The 21,232-nt window shown below is 48.5% G+C and overlaps 3 protein-coding genes and 1 pseudogene across 4 annotated transcripts in view; 2 read left to right on the top strand and 2 right to left on the bottom strand.

Moving 5' to 3' along the window:
- LOC310823692 (glutamate--cysteine ligase regulatory subunit-like) overlaps window positions 1-21,232 on the top strand; it is a 119,912-nt pseudogene that overhangs the window by 11,013 nt on the left and 87,667 nt on the right. The gene's annotated exons all lie outside the window — the stretch shown is intronic.
- Window positions 1,018-21,232, top strand: part of LOC310823935 (uncharacterized protein) — a 106,626-nt gene continuing 86,411 nt past the window's right edge. Inside the window, exon 1 of the mRNA XM_083696875.1 lies at window positions 1,018-4,377. Within this exon, the coding sequence (XP_083553001.1) occupies window positions 1,029-2,027 (999 nt within the window). The 5' untranslated portion in view covers window positions 1,018-1,028 and the 3' untranslated portion in view covers window positions 2,028-4,377. The remainder of the gene's footprint in view (window positions 4,378-21,232) is intronic.
- On the bottom strand, window positions 5,964-10,208 carry LOC310823590 (glutamate--cysteine ligase regulatory subunit-like; the record flags this gene model as incomplete). Its single annotated transcript, XM_083696477.1, has 7 exons — window positions 5,964-6,465; window positions 6,588-6,702; window positions 7,135-7,346; window positions 7,483-7,539; window positions 7,817-7,901; window positions 9,624-9,689; window positions 10,002-10,208. Coding segments are annotated over 7 exons (951 nt in total), but the record flags the coding sequence as incomplete, so codon positions are not given.
- LOC310823588 (stonustoxin subunit beta-like) lies at window positions 13,777-16,787 on the bottom strand (the record flags this gene model as incomplete). The annotated part of the gene is made up of 5 exons (XM_083696475.1): window positions 13,777-14,915; window positions 15,262-15,308; window positions 15,424-15,597; window positions 16,159-16,332; window positions 16,780-16,787. The coding sequence occupies 5 exons, from the start codon at window positions 16,785-16,787 to the stop codon at window positions 14,362-14,364; spliced, it is 957 nt and encodes a 318-aa protein (XP_083552601.1). The 3' UTR covers window positions 13,777-14,361.

The raw sequence follows: 21,232 nt of genomic DNA, 5'->3' as shown, positions 1-21,232 counted from the left end.
TCCGCACCATGGGTCAAGAGAAGACAGTAAACAGTCATATTGTCCCAGGTCTGGAGGTGAGTGAGCTACATGGCAACACATTCATACCCCTCCCAGTGGCATACACCCACAAGACCATGCCCGTCACAAAACAGAACATCCCTAACCCAAGTGATATAGTCAAGTGGCCATACCTCAAGGACGTCAGACTCCACAGCATCGATGCTGATGTTGACCTATTGATTGGCACTGATGCACCAGTGGTAATGGAACCATTGCAGGTCATCAACAGCCAAGGGGAGGGTCCATATGCAGTAAGGACAAGGCTGGGCTGGGTGGTCAATGGACCACTGAGAGGAGGAAGAGGAAAAGGTCACTCAGTCTCTGCCAACAGGATTTCACTGGTCAACATTCAGGAGCAGCTGGTCTCACAGTACAACACTGACTTCAGTGAAAAGTCATATGAAGAGACAAAGGAGATGTCCATGGAGGACAAAAGGTTCATGAAGATTGCTGAGGACTCAGTCAAGATTGTGGATGGACACTACAGTCTCAGATTGCCATTCAGGAGAGATGATGTGTCACTGCCTGATAATCACCATGTGGCTGAACAGCGTCTGTCAAGCCTGAAAAGGAAGTTCAAAAGGAACGTGACATACCATGAGGAATACACAACATTTCTCTCTGATGTCATAGACAAAGGCTACGCTGAGGCAGTTCCGCAGGAGCAGCTGAGGCGCAAGGATGGAAAGGTCTGGTACATACCCCACCATGGGGTGTACCACCCCAGAAAAGGAAAACTCAGAGTTGTTTTTGACTGTGGAGCATCCTTCAACGGCACATCACTTAACTCTGAATTGCTTCAAGGTCCAGACCTAACCAATCGCCTCATAGGAGTGCTCCTCAGGTTCCGCCAGGAGCCAATCGCAATGATGGCTGACATACAAGCCATGTTCCACCAGGTAAAGGTTTCTGAAGAGGACAAAGATTTTCTGAGATTCCTATGGTGGCCTGGTGGAGATGTAAGTCTGACCCCTGTGGAGTATCGCATGACGGTGCACCTGTTTGGCGCTGTATCTTCACCCAGCTGTGCAAACTATGCGCTAAGAAGAACAGCTGAAGACAACAGGAAACATCTGAGACCTGAAGTGGTTGACACAATCCTGAACAATTTTTATGTTGACGACTGCTTAAAGTCTGTGTCTACAGAGAACGATGCCAGTCTACTCATCACAGAGCTCACGTCTGCTTGTCAGAGAGGTTTCCAACTCTCCAAATGGATAACCAACAACCGTCAGGTGCTTGCCACCATTCCTAAAGCAGGAAGAGCGAAAGAGGTAAAGGAGCTCAACCTGGACAAAGACAGACTCCCAACTGAAGGTGCACTTGGAGTGCGATGGGTGGTGGAAGAGGACAATTTCACATTCAATGTCACCATCAAGCCACAACCACCCACTCGAAGAGGGATACTGTCAATGGTCAGCTCCATTTATGACCCCTTAGGGTTCCTCGCTCCCTTCACCCTTACAGCCAAGCTGCTACTACAGGAGCTCTGCAGCATCCAGTGTGGCTGGGATGAGGAAGTACCTCAAGGGTTCTTGAACCGGTGGATCAAGTGGACTGCAGATCTCCAGCAGATCAAGGATTTCAAAGTCCCACGATGCATCAAACCAAGCAACCTTGGCTCATACAAGCAAGCGCAGCTGCACCACTTCTCAGATGCGAGCGAGCTAGGATATGGTTCAGTGAGCTACTTGAGACTCGTGAACGAGGAGAACACTGTTCATGTTGCCTTCATGACAGGAAAGGCCAGAGTGGCTCCCTTGAAGAAAACGACGATCCCCAGGATGGAGCTCGCTGCCGCAGTGCTCGCCACTAAAGTGGATAAAATGCTCCGCTCAGAGTTACAGCTACAGCTGCAAAACTCAATGTTTTGGACTGATAGCCAGTCAGTACTCAAGTACATCGCTAATGAACACACAAGGTTCCACACATTTGTCTCCAACAGGATCTCTGCTATTAGAGAGGCCACAAAGGTGGCACAATAGAGATACGTAAATACAAAGATGAATCCTGCCGATGCTGCCTCTAGGGGGCAGAAAGCTGACGCCTTTTTGAAGAACACAGGCTGGATTCATGGCCCAGAAATGATCTGGAAGTCAGAAGAGGCCACAGTTCCCCCTGGTCTCTATCACACTCTCTGTTGATGACTCAGAGGTCAAGAGAAACCCAACCGTTGCAACTATCGGCAAAGGAGGTGACAAGCCCACAGACATGCTGATCACATATTTCTCCAGCTGGAGAAGACTGAAGGTTGCAGTGGCATGGTTTCAGAAGCTAAAGGAAGCTTTGAAGTTGCTGGCTCAGAGAAGGAAAGTGCTTCAGTCCACTATCAACCAAAACACAGTTACTCGAAACGCTCAGAAGGCCATTGACCAGAAGATAGCGGATGTCAAAGCCACACAGGGCAGACAAACAGTCTCTCTGGAAGATCTGGAGAAAGCAGAGAACTCCATTATCTGTTACATCCAAGAGGACGAGCGGCCTCTACAGACTTGACCCAGTGTTGAAGGAGGGAATGCTCAGAGTGGGAGGACGTTTGAGCCGGGCAGCTATGCCAGAGGAGATGAAGTTCCCTGTCATTCTCCCTAAAAGCAGTCACACTTCCACACTCATTCTACGTGACATTCATAAAAAAACTGGACATGGAGGGAGAAACCACATTCTCTCAGAGCTGAGGAAAAAATACTGGATAATCAAGGCCAACTCTGCCTCAAGGAAAATAATAGGAGATTGTGTCGTGTGCAGGCAGCACAGAGCCAAAATCGGAGAGCAGAAGATGGCTGACTTGCCACAGGAAAGGCTCCAGCCAAACTTGCCTGCATTCACCAATGTAGGTGTTGATTATTTTGGCCCTATCGACGTCAAAAGAGGACGCACCACATTGAAGAGGTACGGGGTATTATTCACATGCATGACTAGTAGGGCCGTGCATATTGAAGTCGCCAACTCTCTTGATACAGACTCCTGTATCAACGCCTTGAGACGGTTCACCTGCAGGAGGGGACAAGTGAAACATATCCGGTCTGACAACGGCACCAATTTTGTCGGGGCCGAGAGGGAGCTCAGGGAAGCCCTCTCAGCCCTCAACCAGAAGAAAGTAGAAGGAGCTCTTCTTCACAGGGGTGTACAGTGGAGTTTCAATCCCCCTGGAGCATCCCACCATGGAGGAGTGTGGGAGCGGCTCATAAGGTCAGTGAGAAGGGTCCTCCATTCTGTTTTGAGACAACAGACTCTGGACGATGAGGGGCTGCAGACCATCCTGTGTGAAGTGGAAGCCATCTTAAACAGCCGTCCAATCACCACAGTCAGCAGCAACAGGACTTTGAGCCTCTTACCCCAAACCACATCTTGCTCCTAAAAACCAAGCCCATTCTACCACCTGGAATCTTTGAGCAGAATGACCTGTACGTAAGGCGTCGCTGGAGACAGGTGCAATACATGGCCGATTTATTTTGGAAGCGTTGGAGCCAGGAGTACTTACCTCTCATGCAGGAGAGACAAAAATGGTGCACGAAGAGGAGAAGCTTCACTCCTGGAGACGTGGTGATGGTGGTCGATTCCTCTGCACCACGCGGCTCATGGGTCTTAGGAAGAGTGTTGGAGGTGAAGTCGGACTCCAAAGGCCTGGTGAGAGCTGTCAAAGTCAAGACACAAACCAGCGTTCTGGAGAGACCCATAACAAAGCTCTGTCTGCTGCTAGAAGACACAGAATAGTAGCAGCCATCCGGCTTCAGGAACCCATTGAGGTCTACCTAAAGGTCAAGTAGATCGTCACACCTCACACAATGTTTATTATTATTGAAATCATCGATATTTCTAAGTTTGTTAATGATTGAAGTAACATAGGCTCCTTTAAATTGATATAAGTAATTGTTTTTGTGATACAATTAGGGGCCGGTTATGTAGGAGCCAATTTCTATATTTTTCTTTTGGGACATAAAGTGCTCATTTTCTATGTTGTAATATGTGTGACGGTGATTTCTGTTTAGTGGCTCCCCCTGCAGGTGGAGAGGTCCGTTATTATATAGGAAGTGCCAAGGCTACCAGTAGGGGTTTTTGGCTAGGAAAGCACACAGTCTTTAGACCTTGATCTTGACCTTGACAGCCTGTTTGTTTGTTCGCAAATGGTAGCATATTTTAGCTTACTAGATTGCTTTATAATTTTGATAGCCTGCATTTTGAATATCATTTTTGTGGAAAATGGAACAATAAACCGAAGATCATTTTATTTCAACGTAACTCTCGTCTCCGTTTGTTCTACTAGCGTCTACTACAGCCTACCTAGCCAGACCCTGAGCGATATACAATAGGAAATGTTTTAGTCACTACAACCAGGTCAACCTGGCATCCTGTTGTGTGATGCCCCCCGATCTGACGGTGTACGCCAAGCAGGCGGGGGTCCAGCTACTGACCCACAACGACCTCAAAGGTGGGTGTTTGTCTGGGGGTGTCTGTCTGTGTGTCTCTCTCTCTGTCCCTGACCTGTCTGTCTCTCTCTGACCTGTCTGTCCCCCCTCTAACCTAACCTCCCTCTTCATCTGAGCTGTCTGTCTCTCTCTGACCTGACTCTCTCTCTCCCTCCCTCTCTTTCCATGTCTGTCTCTCCCTCTAACCTGTCTCTCTCTCTCTCTCCTTCCAGAGCTCATCTCGGCGGCGGGCTTCCAGGAGGCGCTGTCTCTCTCTCTCTGACCTGTCTGTCTCCCCTCTAACCTGTCTCTCTCTCTCCCTCCCCCCCTCTCCCTCTGAGCTGTCTGTCTGTCTTTGACCTGTCTCTCTGTCGTCTTCCAGAGCTCATCACGTCGGCGGGCTTCCAGGAGGCGCTCCGTGATGACCGCGGCGACCGTAACCGCGGTGACGCGGCGTCGGCCTGGCGCCTCCGCTGGGTCCTGCGCTACACCATCATCGTCAAGAGCCGCGGCATCATCAAGGCCAAGGGCTACCTGGTCCACGCCACCCGGGTAGCGTAGCGTAGCATAGTCTGGTGTAGTCGAGGCTAGCCTAGTGTAGTGTAGCCTTAGCGTAGCATCGTGTAGCCTTGTTTAGCCTGGTTAGCGTTTGCCGGACGGCGCTTGGGTTTAGCCACGTTTAGGGTTAGGTTAGGTACGCTAGGGTTAGCTCATAGCGGCTAACGTGAACCAGACATTGGTTGGTTGGTTGGGGCCTGCTGTTAGCGCTGATGTTGAAGTGCCTGTCTGTATGTCTGTCTGTGTCTGTCTGTCTGTCAGTCAGAGTACGCTAGGTAGCAGCTAGGTGGCTACACACACCCACACACACACATTTGATTGAATTGATGACCCCCCTGCACTAACCCTAACCCTAGAGACCTCTTCAGCCCCACCACCCCCCTGTACTAACCCTAACCCTAGAGACCTCTTCACCACCACCACCCCCCTGTACTAACCCTAACCCTAGAGACCTCTTCACCCCCACCACCCCCCTGTACTAACCCTAACCCTAGAGACCTCTTCACCCCCACCACCCCCCTGTACTAACCCTAACCCTAGAGACCTCTTCACCCCCACCACCCCCCTGTACTAGGGTTAACCCTAACCCAAAACAGAAAACATGTGTGTGACATACCCATCATTTAAAAAATCAAAATCTTTTCCCGCTTGACTTTTTCTCGGCAACGGTTAACCCTAAACCTAACCCCTAACTGTCCTCACGAGCTGATAGGGAGTTAGGGTTAGGTTTAGTGGGGGTGAAGAGGTCTCTAGGGTTAGGGTTGGTACAGGGGGGTAGTGGGGGGGTCACAGACGCCCTACAGGGAATCAACCAGACGCCTCCCCCTCCCTCCCTTTTTAATGAAATAACCAAAACGACATCATCTGTTTTTTTTTAATCCATGAATTATTTTATTAGTCATCAATTCAATCAAATGTGTGTGGGTGTGAGTAGCCACCTAGCTGCTACCTAGCATGTTTTAGCCACCTAGTCGCTAGCTAGTGTACTCTGACAGACAGGCAGACAGGCACTTCAACATCAGCGCTAACAGCAGGCCCCAACCAACGTCTGGTTCACGTTAGCCGCTATGAGCTAACCCTAGCGTGGCTAAACCCGTAGCTAAGCCTTTCAACTGAACCTAGGTGTCGTCCGGCATACGCTAACCAGGCTAACCAAGGCTACACGATGCTACGCTAAGGCTAGGCCGCACCAGGCTATGCTACGCTAAGGCTACACTACACTAGGCTATCCTCGACTACACCAGACTATGCTATGCTACCCGGGTGGCGTGGACCAGGTAGCCCTTGGCCTTGATGATGCCGCGGCTCTTGACGATGATGGCGTAGCGCAGGACCCAGCGGAGGCGCCACGCCGACGCCGCGTCACCACGGTCATCACGGTCGGTGTCGCCGTGGGACGCCGTCGCTAATGCCGCGCTCTCACGGAGCGCCTCCTGGAAGCCCGCCGACGTGATGAGCTCTGGAAGACGACAGAGAGACAGACAGGTTAGAGGGAGAGAGACAGACAGCTCAGATGGAGAGGGAGGTTAGGTTAGAGGGGGGATAGACAGGTCAGAGAGAGACACACAGACAGACACCCACCTTTGGGGTCGTTGTGGGTCAGTAGCTGGACCCCCGCCTGCTTGGCGTACGCTGTCAGATCGGGGGGCATCACACAACAGGATGCCAGGTTGACCTGGTTACTGGTGGGCTTCACCTTGAATACGGAAGAGAGAGAGAGAGAGAGACACTGTTAACTGCTTGGTTGGGACAGAGAGAGACAGACAGTTGACGTACGCCCTCAGGTTGACCTGGTTACTGGTGGGGTTTCACCTTGGACATGGAGAGAGAGACAGATACCCCCAGCCCAGGACAGACAGACAGACACCCACCTGGGCCCAGTCGTAGTGCTCCTCCAGGAGGCCCTTGTCCAGGACAGACAGACAGGTCAGAGACAGACACCCACCTGGGCCCAGTCGTGCAGCTCCTCCAGGAGGCCCTTGTCCAGGTTAGACAGACAGAACCACCCCCCCCCCCCCCCCCCCAGGACGCCAGGTTGACACAGGACACAGGTCAGGGACAGACGCCCACCCTCCCCCCCCAGCCCAGGACAAACAGACAGGCCAGAGAAAGACAGACAGACACCCACCTGGGCCCAGTTGTGCAGCTCCTCCAGGAGGCCCTTGTCCAGGTCCGACGTCCCGATGGCGACCACCTTCCCGGACGCCACCAGCGTTTCCAAGACAACCCACGCCGGCCGCAGGTCCGAGAGGGTCTGGGGGGCGTGGTCGTCCCCCGGGGGGCCGGGAGGGGGCGCCAGGATGACCGAGTCGAGTTGGGAGAGGGCGAGAGTAAGACAGGCTGTTGGGGGGGAGGGAGACAGGTTAGAGGTCCGAGAGGGTCTGGGTGTGGGGGGGGGGATGTTGTCCTCCTGGTCGCCAGGGTGAGGGTGAGACAGGCTGTGGAGGGGAGAGACAGGCAGGCAGGCAGGACTCACCCAGGTCGACAGCCTGTCTGATGCACGACTGGTCCGACTCGCACAGGAACAGCTTGACTGCAACGACAACGTTAGCCTGGGTTAACGTGTGGTCGCGTCGTGTGTAATCATGGGCTGGTATCGTTTGTTAGCCCTGGGTTAGCGTGTGTTATCGTGGTGCGTGTGAGCCGGTGTTAGCATGCACTAGCATTTATTAGCATGTGTTATCGTGGTGTGTGTTAGCGTGCGGCAGCATGTGGTGGCGGTATCATGTGTTAGCCTGCGTTAGCCTGCGTGAGCCTGCCTTAGCCTGCATTAGCGTAGCGTTAGCCTGCGTTAGCTTGTCGTAGCGTACCAGACACCTTCAGCTCCTCCCTCTCCTCCGGTGTGATGGTGGTCTCGGCCGCCTGGGGGGTGGAGCAGTCCAGGACGTCAGACTCCTGGAGAGACAGACAGGTTAGAGAGAGAGAGAGAGACAGGTAAACAGACAGAAAGGTTATAGAGAGAGACAGACAGGCGTGATGGCCGGAACAGTCCAGGACGTCAGACTCCTGGAGAGACAGACAGGTCTGAGAGACAAACAGGTTCAGGACAGACAGATTACAGAAAGACAGACAGGCGTGCCTGGGGGGGGGGAGCAGTCCAGGACGTCTGACTCCTGGACAGACAGACAGGTTAGAGAGAGAGAGACAGGTTAGAGACAGACCAGACTAGTCGAACCAGAGAGAGAGATTAGCTGACCTCAGCAGAACCTCCCTCCCTGTTTAACCCCCCCCCCTCTCTGCCTCCCCCCCGTCTCCCTGCCTGTGTGTGTGTCTCCCTCTCTCTCTCCCTGTCTCAGGAGCACCCACCCACACACACGTTTTAGATTAGATTCAACTTTATTGTCATTGTGCAGAGTACAAGTACAGAGACAACGAAATGCAGTTAGCGTCTAACCAGAAGTGCAAAATAGCAGAAAGTGCAATGAACAGTATTTACAGGTAGTGCAATATATGAGCAGTAAGTAGTGCAGTATATGAATTAGCAGTAGCATTATAGCATTATAGCAGAATAAATAGTTCCAGTATGAACAGTGTAGCAGCATATGAGCTGTATGGGTAATGCAGTCTAGCAGTATATATGTGTATTAACAGGAGAGCATGACTTCAGTAATGGAAAAAAGAACTCTGAGCAAACTGCTCACCATCATGGACAATGAAGGTCACCCACTGTACCACACCATCATCCAGCAGAAGAGCTTGATCAGCTGGAGGCTACGAGCACTGACAAGCAAAACTGACAGACTTACTAAATCATTTGTCCCCAGAGCCATACAACTCTACAACATGTCAATCAAGGGCAAAGAGATGGACTTCTCTGCATAACCTCCACCCTCTGTATCACATCACCATCATGTATCATGTCACTGTTTCACCTCATTATCTACAATGTTTACTAGCTATGCTAGGTCTCATACAGAGCCCCTACCTCCCTCCACCAGCCGGGACTAAATGCACTTTAAAAATAGTCCATATTTATGTAGCCCGTATTTAGTTTTTAGTATTTAATGCTATAATTGCACCTTACCTTTTAGCACCTCACCTAACTGCAAAGACATTTACAACTGCACCTCGCCTGTATAAAATACTGCTAATGTTGTATGTGTATGTTATGTGTGATACCCCTATGTCTGTACGCTACTTGGAACCTGAATTTCCCCCTGGGATAAATAAAGTTTCTATCTATCTATCTCAGTAACATGAGGTAGATAGCAGAATAAATATAAATATGAAGTTGTCACTTGACTCACTAAACACGGGTGTGTCTGTGTGAGTGTGTGTGTCTCCCTCTCTCAGGAGCACCCACACACACACACACACACGTTGCCACTTGACTCACTAAACATTGACGCCTCTGGGCGCGTGAGTGTGCCTGTATGTGGGTGTGCGTGTGGAGCATCCAGAGAGAGACGAAGGAAAGGAGGGAGGGAAGAGAGGGATGAGTCTCACCTTCTCCTCCGCCGACAGTAAGGAAAGAAGACAGGAAACAAGAAAGGAGGGAAGGGAAGGAGAGAAGGAAGGAGAGAGAGAGACAGGAGGGAGGGAGGTAAGGAAGACAAGAAAGGAGGGAAGGAAGAGAGAGACAGGAAAGGAGAGAGAGAAGAGAGGGATGAGTCTCACCTTCTCCCCGGCCGACGGCGTCTCGGAGGACCAGTCACTCAGCGTGGCGCGGATACAGTCCTGGAGCTACGGCAACAACAGACAGACAGGTCAGATGGAGAGACAGACAGGTCAGAGACAGCATGGCGCGGATACAATCCTGGCGCTGGAGGGCAACAACAGGTCAGACAGACAGACAGAAAATGACAATAAAACGACATATTTAGTATTTATTTAATCACATTCATAATACACACACACACACACACACGGTCAGTTCGTTAGAGCCAGTTAGCATTCGCCTTTAGCACCCCGTCAACACTGCACTCGGTAGGTAAATTCGTTAGCTTCGTTAGCATTAGCCTCTAGCCTCCCGACCCCCCCCCCCGCCCTTCTTACCTCCTCACTCGGGGACGACGGACACTTCTTCTTCAGCCGGCTCCGGTTGACGAGGTTCCCGGTGTGGAGGTTGAGCGTCGTGGCCCGGGTCAGAAACGAGGTCCGGGTACCGGTACCAGAGGAGGAGCCGGAGGAGCCGGTCCCAGAGCCGCCGGAGGAGCCGGTCCCAGAGCCGCCGGAGGAGCCGCCGGAGACGGTCCCAGAGCCGCCGGAGGACACAGTCCCAGAGCCGCCGGAGGAGCCGGTCCCAGAGCCGCCGGAGGAGCCGGTAGAGGAGACGGTACCACCGGGGGAGACGGTCCCAGAGCCGCCGGAGGAGCCGGTCCCAGAGCCGCCGGAGGAGACGGTCCCAGAGCCGCCGAAGGAGCCGGTAGAGGAGACGGTACCACCGGGGGAGACGGTCCCAGAGGACCCGCTACGAGTACCAGAGGAGCCGCCGGTGTCGGTGGTTTCCATGGTGTCTGTCTCCCCTTCTCTCGCAAAGAAGAAGTAAATGTCGTAAAGATATAATAATAATAATAATAATAATAAAAAGATATCGTAAAATGAGGGAGGGGTGGGGTTGTCTAGCAACGAGGAACAGTTGGTGGGTTTGAGGGAATGTCGTAAAGGAAAAGAAAATGTCGGAAAGGGACGGGATATGGTGGGTTACCTAGCAACGAGGGGGTGGGGAGAGTGTGTGTGTGGTTTGAAGGACTGTCGTAAAAATATTTTTTCAAAACAAATACGAACGGTGGAGGGAAAGGGGGGGGGTTGCCTAGCAACGAGGGGGTGGGTTTGAGGGAATGTCGAGTAATGATGACACGACGCGTTTCCACACACACACACACACACACACGGTCAGTTCGTTAGAGCCAGTTAGCATTAGCCTTTATCACCCCGTCAACACTGCACTCGGTAGGTAAATTCGTTAGCTTCGTTAGTTAGCCCCGTTAGCATTAGCCTCAGAGCCGGTAGAGGAGACGGTACCACCGGGGGAGACGGTCCCAGAGGACCCGCTACGAGTACCAGAGGAGCCGCCGGTGTCGGTGGTGGTGGTGGTTTCCATGGTGTCTGTCTCCCCTTCTCTCGTAAAGAAGAAGTAAATGTCGTAAAGATATAATAATAATAATAATAATAATAATAATAATAATAATAATAGTAAATGTCGTAAAATAAGGGAGGTTGGTGTGTTTGAGGGAATGTCGTAAAGGAAAAGAAAATGTCGGAAAGGGACGGGATATGGTGGGTTACCTAGCAACGAGGGGGTGGGGAGATTGTGTGGTTTGAAGGAGTTTCATAAAACATTTTTTTCTAAAAAATGTCGTAAAATACGAACGGTGGAGGGAAAAGGGGGGGGGTTGCCTAGCAACGAGGAGGTGGGTTTGAAGAGCCAAACTACATGGTTCTACTAGCCCTAGGGTTAGGGTCAGGGTTTAGGGTTAGGGTTAAAGTTAACTCATCCCCTAGGGTTAGGGTTAGAGTCAGGGTTTAGGGTTAGGGTCAGGGTCAGGGTTAGAGTCAGGGTTAGGGTCAGAGTCAGGTTCAGGGTCAGAGTTAGGGTTAGGGTTAGGGTTAGGGTCAGAGTCAGGGTCAGGGTTAGAGTCAGGGTTAGGGTCAAGGTTAACTCGTCTCCTAGGCCTGTCTGCACATTTGGGTTGTCATAACGTTGCTAAGTGAAGTGTTAACACTGGAAAGAAAAGGTCCCCTTTGGTTTCCACTGATGTTCTATTATACTAATTTTCTATTATACTAAGATTATATTACACTGATGTTCTATTACACTAATGTTCTATTACATAAATGTTCTATTACACTGTTCTATTACACTGATGTTCTATTACACTAATGTTCAATTACACTGATGTTCTATTACACTGTTCTATTACACTGTTCTATTACACTAATGTTCTATTATACTAATGTTCTATTACACTGATGTTCTATTACACTAATGTTATATTACACTGATGTTCTATTACACTAATGTTCTATTACACTAATGTTCTATTACACTGTTCTATTACACTGTTCTATTACACTAATGTTCTATTATACTAATGTTCTATTACACTGATGTTCTATTACACTAATGTTCTATTACACTGTTCTATTACACTGTTCTATTACACTAATGTTCTATTATACTAATGTTCTATTATACTGATGTTCTATTACACTAATGTTCTATTACACTGATGTTCTATTACACTGTTCTATTACACTGATGTTCTATTACACTGATGTTCTATTACACTGATGTTCTATTACACTAACGTTCCATTACATTGTTCTATTACACTGTTCTATTACACTGATGTTCTATTACACTGATGTTCTATTACACTGATGTTCTATTACACTAATGTTATATTACACTGATGTTCTATTACACTGTTCTATTACACTGTTCTATTACACTGATGTTCTATTACACTGATGTTCTATTACACTGATGTTCTATTACACTAATGTTCTATTACACTAATGTTCTAATACACTGATGTTCTATTACACTGTTCTATTACACTGATGTTCTATTACACTGATGTTCTATTACACTGTTCCATTATAAAAGATCTGTTATGTTATAAAGAATATTTCAGGTTCAATTTCTGGGTTTTTAGGATTCAGTGCTTATTGCTAACTGGCTGGATTCTAATCTCTCTGTTGTTGTAATACTAGTAAATGACCACCAGGTGGTGCCCCCATCTGAGGGCTAGAGGTCTGAGGGCTAGAGGTCTGGGGGTCTGGAGGTCTGGGTTCTGGGGGTCAGAGGTACTGCAGGGGACAGGTGAAGTCTTCTCATGAGAGCCATGCCTCCCATGGCAGGGAGCGGTACTGCAGGGGACAGGTGAAGTCTTCTCATGAGAGCCATGCCTCCCATGGCAGGGAGCGGTACTGCAGGGGACAGGTGAAGTCTTCTCATGAGAGCCACGCCTCCCATGGCAGGGAGCGGTACTGCAGGGGACAGGTGAAGTCTTCTCATGAGAGCCACGCCTCCCATGGCAGGGAGCGGTACTGCAGGGGACAGGTGAAGTCTTCTCATGAGAGCCACGCCTCCCATGGCAGGGAGCGGTACTGCAGAGGACAGGTGAAGTCTTCTCATGAGAGCCATGCCTCCCATGGCAGGGAGCGGTACTGCAGGGGACAGGTGAAGTCTTCTCATGAGAGCCATGCCTCCCATGGCCGGGAGCAGTACTGCAGGGGACAGGTGAAGTCTTCTCATGAGAGCCATGCCTCCCATGGCAGGGAGCGGTACTGCAGGGGACAGGTGAAGTCTTCTCATGAGAGCCATGCCTCCCATGGCCGGGAGCAGTACTGCAGGGGACAGGTGAAGTCTTCTCATGAGAGCCATGCCTCCCACAGCCCACAGACAGAGAGGGGAAAAGCAGCCTGCACCTTGGCTGCCCCTCACAATGTCACATGATGCATAGATATTACTGTACTAGATGATTACTATATAAAAAGGAAGGAATGCATGGAAAGTGAAGTTCAGAACATGTACAGCGCCTTCTGAAGGTATTCAGACCCCTTCACTTTTTACACATTTTCTTGTGTTATAGAGTAAATTTGAAATGGATTCAATTAAAAGAATTTGCCATCAATCCACACACAATACCCCAGAATGACAAAGCGAAAACACGATTTTTGAAATTTCAGTACATTTATTACAACTGAAATACAGAAATACCTCATGTACAAAAGTATTCAGACCTTTTGTTATGACTCTTAAAATTAGCTAAAATGCAAAAATGTCATCAACAAATCACTCAATATGTTGAATTGAGTCCATCTTAATGCAAGGATAATAGTTCATGTCATTTCGGAATAATTATCTTTGTTTTCATAGGGTCTCTGATTTGCATAGGAATCAATTACACACTGTGTAGATTAGGATGTTCCAAAGACACTGTCCATGTTCTACTGACAGAGAAGGAGAGCTGTCTTCACATCCACTCCCTGCTACCTTACACACAGCAACGTAATCCAGCATCACAACTCAAACACACAATCTAACCAACTCTTATATACATACAGACACTCTCTCCTGTGTTATTCTCAGAGTTCATCATCAGTCTGATTTGATCATCTAATCATTCATCTGGATTGTTTCACTGTCAGTTGCATCTCCATAAAAAAAACTAAAAAACATGTAAGCTTCTGTTTTTTGTCACTCAATTACAGTCTATTTCACTATCAGAAGCATTTAATTTAATAATATATATATACTAATATATATATACACTACACCCTACACACTATACACTACACCTTACACACTGGGAGAGGGAACATCTGTACATCCAACATCTCAGTGAAAACACACCACTATCCAACTGCATCATGTTCTGATCCATCATCTTTGAGCCTTTGGTGTTCAGTGTGATCTCCCTGAGACTAGTTTACACAGGGTCACTGAACAGCCATCGCTCCAAAGCCCAAACCCTGGGTAGAGGGGCTCAATGAATGTGGAGTGGAATGTGTGCAGGAGGGTCCGTGTGTCAGAGGAGACGCTGTAGAAGGACAGAGTGCCGGCCGGCCAGTCCAGATACACTCCTACTCTGTGGGAGCCAGAGGAGGGGACAGATATGACAGTCCTCTTATAATTGTGCCAGGCGGAGTAACTGTTACCAGAGAAGAACAGACTCCAGGACTTGTCATTGTATCCCAACACACAGTCATAACTCTCTCCTCTCCTGCTAATTCCTTTATATGTCACTGCTATATAAGCCTCTCTCCCACTCCTCTCTACCTCCCAGTAACAGCGCCCAGTCAGACCCTCTCTGCACAGCACCTGGTCCCAGTAGTCAAATCTCTCTGGGTGATCAGGATACGGCTGCTTCTCTCTCCCCAGTGTCAACTTTCTGTTCTCCTCAGACAGAGAGAGGACTCTGTATGCTGTGTTTGGGTCCAGTGTGAGCTCACAGGCATCTGATTGAGAGGGCAAAAATAATCATCAAATCAATATAATTGAATAAAATATAATATTCACAATGTCATCCTGTTATGATAACATTATTTTTTTCCCAAAATATTACTTATTAATTTAATTTTTTTTACAAGGGATACAACTAATTCACATTTACTAATATTTTAGATTTACATATGAATACATTTACATTTACAGAAATTACAATGAAAGATGTACAGGGTGAAGAGGTCTTTAGGAGGGACCATTAGGATGTAACATACAATACTGGTGCTCTGTTTGAATTTTGCTGTAACCTGGTTCTTGAGTAATATCACAGTCCTATTCTCTACAGCGTTGGTGACTTACATTTGATCAGCCCAGGTTTGAGCATGCACTCTCCACCATGGTCCACACTATATCAACCACAGAAGAACCCACAGTGGTTGAATGACACACTCACAATCATGTGGAAATTAGATACTGTGCATTAATCTCATTGATACGTCCAGCCACATATTCAGCCTTTACCTCAGTGTCTGTAGTTTACAGAGTGGATCTTTCTGTACAGCAGAGAGCAGCGCCAGTCCTGAGTCTCCTGGGTGATTGTAGCTGAGGTCCAGCTCTCTCAGGTGGGAGGGCTTAGACCTCAGAGCTGAAGCCAGAGAAACACAGCCTTCCTCTGGGACTCCACAGCCTGACAACCTGGGGAAATAGTGTCACTCCATCAGATATCAAGAATCTGATTATTCCTCTCTAATGTACATGTGCAGCTTTAAATCCTCTTTATTTGCCAGTTGAAAGGCCACATATCAATGAGGAATACAAATAAATACATGTAGCTACACGATTATGTGGTGCAAGAATTCATGAGTGAAACTTATAGTTGCTCTCAACAGGGGAGCAAGCAACCATGGATACATTTGTAGTCACTGGATTTCTACGTCTGGTATCATGTATTTGCTAGCTATTGGGTTAGTGCAGAATCGTGTAGTCCAATGAGCTGATCTAAGGCCAGGTGGACCAAGATTTGAGCAGGGCAACATATTCAGAGAGTGAAGACAGAGCGCACACACACACACACACACACACACACACACATGCACACACGCACACATACAAACACTATAGTAATTGATTGGAATGTCCTTTGTCTGTCTCAATTATTGAGCCTTTCTGTGCAAGTATTATTGATTCAATAGAATGATAATGTAACAGACACTTAGGAATGATGTGTCTGACAACAAGAATAGTCCCAGACCTCACCTCAGTGTCTGTAGTTTACAGTGTGGACTCCCCAGTCCAGCAGAAAGCAGCTTCACCCCCCCGTCACCTAGATCATTATTACTGAGGTCCAGCTCTCTCAGGTGGCAGGAGTCTGAGCTGAGAGTTGAGGCCAACGCTTCACAGGATCTCTCTGTGAGGTCACATCCATTCAGCCTGAATGAGGAGTACAAATAAATACATGCAGCCAAACGATCACTGTGGTGCATTATGATAAGAATTTATGATTCAAGCCAATCACAGGCAGGTTTGTAGTCATTGTATTTCTAAGTGTGGTATATTTGCTAGCTATTGGGTTAGTGCAGTATTGTGGAGCCACATCAGCTCATCTAAGGCCAGATAGTTCAGGAATTGAGGAGAGTAACGGTATTCAGAGAGTGCCCCCCCCCCCACACACACACTGTTTGAAATTCTGCCTTTGATGATAAATAGAGCAGAAGATGATGTGATTAGAAGCTGTACAATACATGATTGTTGCATTGTGTGCCTTATTCCCATGCTCCCTCCTTGATAGTGTGAGGGGAGACAGATTTCTCATCTGTCATTTATGATATTATTATAATCAATACAGCCAAACAACCATCTATTTTAAATCAGTATGACCATGTCATGATGATTATATTTTGTTCAGTCATGCACTGTTCATTGATTCCTTTATGATCAGTATTGTACTCGTTTATGATTTTATGTAGTAATGGTACGAATCAAGACAGCCAGTCAGGTTGACAGCGGTTAAATCTGTCCCCTGGGTTATATCTGTTGGTGGGGATGTGCTGAGTCAGCTGCAAGGCCATCCTGACCTAAAGGTCGGCCTCTTGTTATTGAACTGTGAATGTGTTGCTGTCCCTCTGAAATGGTTTCTCAAAAACATATTATCTAAGAAAGGTAAGACAGTATCCTTCATCGATTTTTTTTAAATTATGAAGACCGCTCATCATGGTAAAATAAATGCACGCACGGGATGATGGTCTGGGAGCTGACAAATGAAAAACGTGGAATACAAATAAAGTGGTAGGACTAGTGTTGTCACAGTGAACAGTTTAGGAAATGATTGGAAGATCATGTAAATGTTCTGTCTCCATCATTGATATTTGCAGTGCAAGTATCATTGACAATGTAATACACTTAGGACTGATGTGTCTGACAACAAATAAATACATGAAGCCAAACGATCACTGTGGCACAAGAATTTATGAGTGAGAGTTATAGTTCTCGCTAAAAACAGTTTAGCGTTCATATCGTACAGCCGACAAGAACTTCTGGACATCGGTTCCGGCACTCCAGTCATCTTTATCGACGATATACCCGAGATTAGCAAAACAGCGGGTCCAGCTAACTCCGCTACACCGACCGGAAGAGGCCCCAGACCGGCTCGGAAACGAAAACACAGGCGAGGGAGCCGAGGTGGGCTGAGAGCTAGGCTAAAGCTAACTCCACACCGACTCTCACTACCTAGCCTTTTCCTTGCAAATGTTCGTTCCCTGGCAAACAAGATGGATGAACTGCGGCTGCGGATCACCACCCACAAATGGATTATGGACTGTAACATCATGGTTTTCACTGAAACCTGGCTCAACAGCGAGGTTCCCGACAACGCTATCGAGCTAGCAGGGCGCTGCGTTCTCCGAGCAGACAGAACAGCAGGCGACTCCGGTAAGACCAGAGGTGGAGGTTTGTGCATTTATGTGAACAAGACGTGGTGCACGGACACTACCATCACCGAGAGTCACTGCTCAGCTAACCTGGAGTTTCTCATGGTTAAGTGTAGACCTTTCTATCTGCCCAGAGAGTTCACGTCTACTGTTATCACGGCAGCCTATATCCCCCCGGATGCTAATGCTAAGATTGCTATGAAAGAACTGTATGCTGCCATTAGCAAACAACAGACTCTGCATCCCGAGGCAGCCTTCATTGTCGCGGGTGACTTCAATCACTCCAACTTAAAGACTGTACTGCCCAAATTCCACCGAAATGTCTCTTGCCCCACCAGAGGAGACAGGACATTGGACCAAGTATACACCAGCATGGCTGATGCGTACAAAGCCGTTCCCCTCCCCCACCTAGGTCAATCAGACCACCTCTCATTGTTCCTACTGCCCAAGTACTCAGCACTCATCAAACGAGTGAAACCTACAGTGAGGACAGTCAAGGTCTGGCCAGAGGGAGCTGACTCAGTGCTCCAGCAGCGTTTTGGAAACACTGACTGGGGTGTGTTTGCCACTCAGGCCACCCATGACTCCCACACGGACATTAATTCATATGCCTCATCTGTGTTGGACTACATCAATTCCAACATCAGCAGTGTCACCACACTCAAGCGGATCACCACTTTCCCTAATCAGAAGCCATGGATGAACAGTGAGGTCCGACTCCTGCTGAGGGCACGCGACATTGCCTTCAGATCAGGGGATGCTCGGGCCTACAGCTCATCCAGGGCTAATCTGCAGAGGGGCATCAAAAAGGCCAAGCACAACCACAAGCTGAGGATAGAGGATCACTTCAGAAACAACTCTGACCCCCGACGCATGTGGCAGGGCATCCAGGCCATCACTGACTACAAACCATCTAACACCTCACCCCTCTCCGTTGACGCCTCCCTCCCTGATGAGCTGAACCACTTCTACGGCCGCTTTGACAGGGACAACAAGGAGGTGGCCACCAAGGCTGTGCTCCCTGCGGATCACCAGCCCCTCACTCTATCCCCCACCGACGTGTGTGCGGCACTGAGCAGGACTAACGCACGCAAGGCTGCTGGTCCTGATGGGATCCCCGGACGCGTCCTCAGGGCCTGCGCTGTGCAGCTGACTAAGGTTTGGACTGACATATTCAACCTGTCCCTAGCCCAAGCAGCTGTCCCCGCGTGCTTCAAAACCACCTCCATCGTGCCGGTGCCAAAACACTCCACTGCAACGAGCTTAAATGACTTCCGACCAGTGGCACTCACGCCCATCATCATGAAGTGCTTCGAGAGGCTGGTCTTAGCTCAACTCAAGACCTGCCTACCACCCACACTGGACCCCTTTCAATTCGCCTACCGGCAGAACAGGAGTACAGAGGATGCCATTTCAACGGCACTTCACTCCGCCCTGTCCCACCTCGACAAGACTAACTCTTATGTGAGAATGCTGTTTATTGACTTCAGCTCAGCATTCAACACCATCATCCCCTCCAAACTGATCTCCAAACTCAGGCAACTGGGCATCAACCCCTCCCTCTGCAACTGGATTCTAGACTTCTTGACCAACAGGCCGCAGTCTGTTAGGCTTCACAACCACACCTCCTCAACCCTCACCCTGAACACCGGCGTTCCACAAGGCTGTGTGCTGAGCCCCCTCCTTTACTCCCTCTTCACCTACGACTGCACACCTGTACATGGCTCAAACACCATTGTTAAGTTTGCAGACGACACAACGGTGATCGGTCTCATCAGCAACAACGATGAGTCGGCCTACAGGGAGGAGGTCCAGCACCTAACAGTGTGGTGCAACGACAATAACCTGGCTCTCAACACCAAGAAGACCAAAGAACTCATTGTGGACTTCAGGAAGTCTAAAGCTGGCGCACACACCCCCATCCTCATCAACGGGACTGAGGTGGAGCGAGTCACCAGCTTCAAGTTTCTGGGTGTCCACATCTCTGAGGACCTCTCCTGGACCCTCAACACCTCCACCCTGATAAAGAAGGCTCACCAGCGTCTCTTCTTCCTGAGGAGACTAAAGAAGGTCCATCTATCTCCTCAGATCCTGGTGAACTTCTACCGCTGCACCATCGAGAGTATCCTTACCTACTGTGTCACAGTATGGTATGGCAACTGCTCGGCATCGGACCGGAAAGCACTGCAGAGGGTGGTGAAAACTGCCCAACGCATCACCGGTTCCTCACTCCCCTCCATCGAGGCTGTCCAGGGCAAACGATGCCTGCGTAAGGCACGCAGCATCGTCAAGGACATCTCTCACCCCAACCATAGACTTTTCACCCCACTCCCGTCTCTCCGCACCCGAACCAGTAGGTTCAGAGGCAGCTTCTTCCCTGCGGCTGTCACCCTGCTGAACTCGAACACTACACCTACCTGACAACCTACTACCCCCGCAACCCCCACCCCCCCCCCCCCCCCCCACCCGGACAATTGCACTATTGCACTATACTCCCCTCCCCTTCTCTTACTCAATACCACTGCTCTTCTGTACATACCTGTCCATACTGTTCATAATGCACATAATGCACATATCCTATATTTTCTTTAATACTACTGTACATACTTGTTTATACTGTTTATACGGCATTCCATATTTATATTTATTCTGCATCTACCTCATGTTACTGTTAATACATATATACTGCTAGACTGCATTACCCATACAGCTCATATGCTGCTACACTGCTCATACTGTAACTATTTATTCTGCTATAATGCTACTGCTACTCACATACTGCTATATTATACTGCTTATATTACTATATTATACTGCACTACTACTGATCATTTATTGCACTACCTGTAAATACTGTTCATTGCACTTTCTGCTATTTTGCACTTCTGGTTAGAGGCTAACTGCATTTCGTTGTCTCTGTACTTGTACTCTGCACAATGACAATAAAGTTGAATCTAATCTAATCTAATCTAATAGTTCCTCTCAACAGGGGAGCAATTAACCATGGATACATTTGTAGTCACTAGATTTCTACGTCTGGTATCATGTATTTGATAGCTATTGAGGAGGACAAACATATTCAGATATTGAAGACAGAGCAGCCCCCCTCCCACCACACACACACACACACACACACACACACACACACACATTATATAGTAATTGATTGGATGATAATATCCTTTGTCTGTCTCAATTATTGAGCCTTTCTGTGCAAGTATCATTGATTCCATCGAATTAAAATGTAACCGACACTTAGGAATGATGTGTCTGACAAAAAGAATAGTCTGAGACCTCACCTCAGTGTCTGTAGTTGACAGTGTAGACTCCCCAGTCCAGCACAGAGCAGCTTCACCCCCCCGTCACCTAGATCATTATTACTGAGGTCCAGCTCTCTCAGGTGG

This window comes from Argentina silus (assembly GCF_951799395.1).
Source record: "Argentina silus genome assembly, chromosome: Y".
NCBI lineage: Eukaryota > Metazoa > Chordata > Actinopteri > Argentiniformes > Argentinidae > Argentina > Argentina silus.
This window is presented reverse-complemented; position numbering and strand designations above follow the sequence as displayed.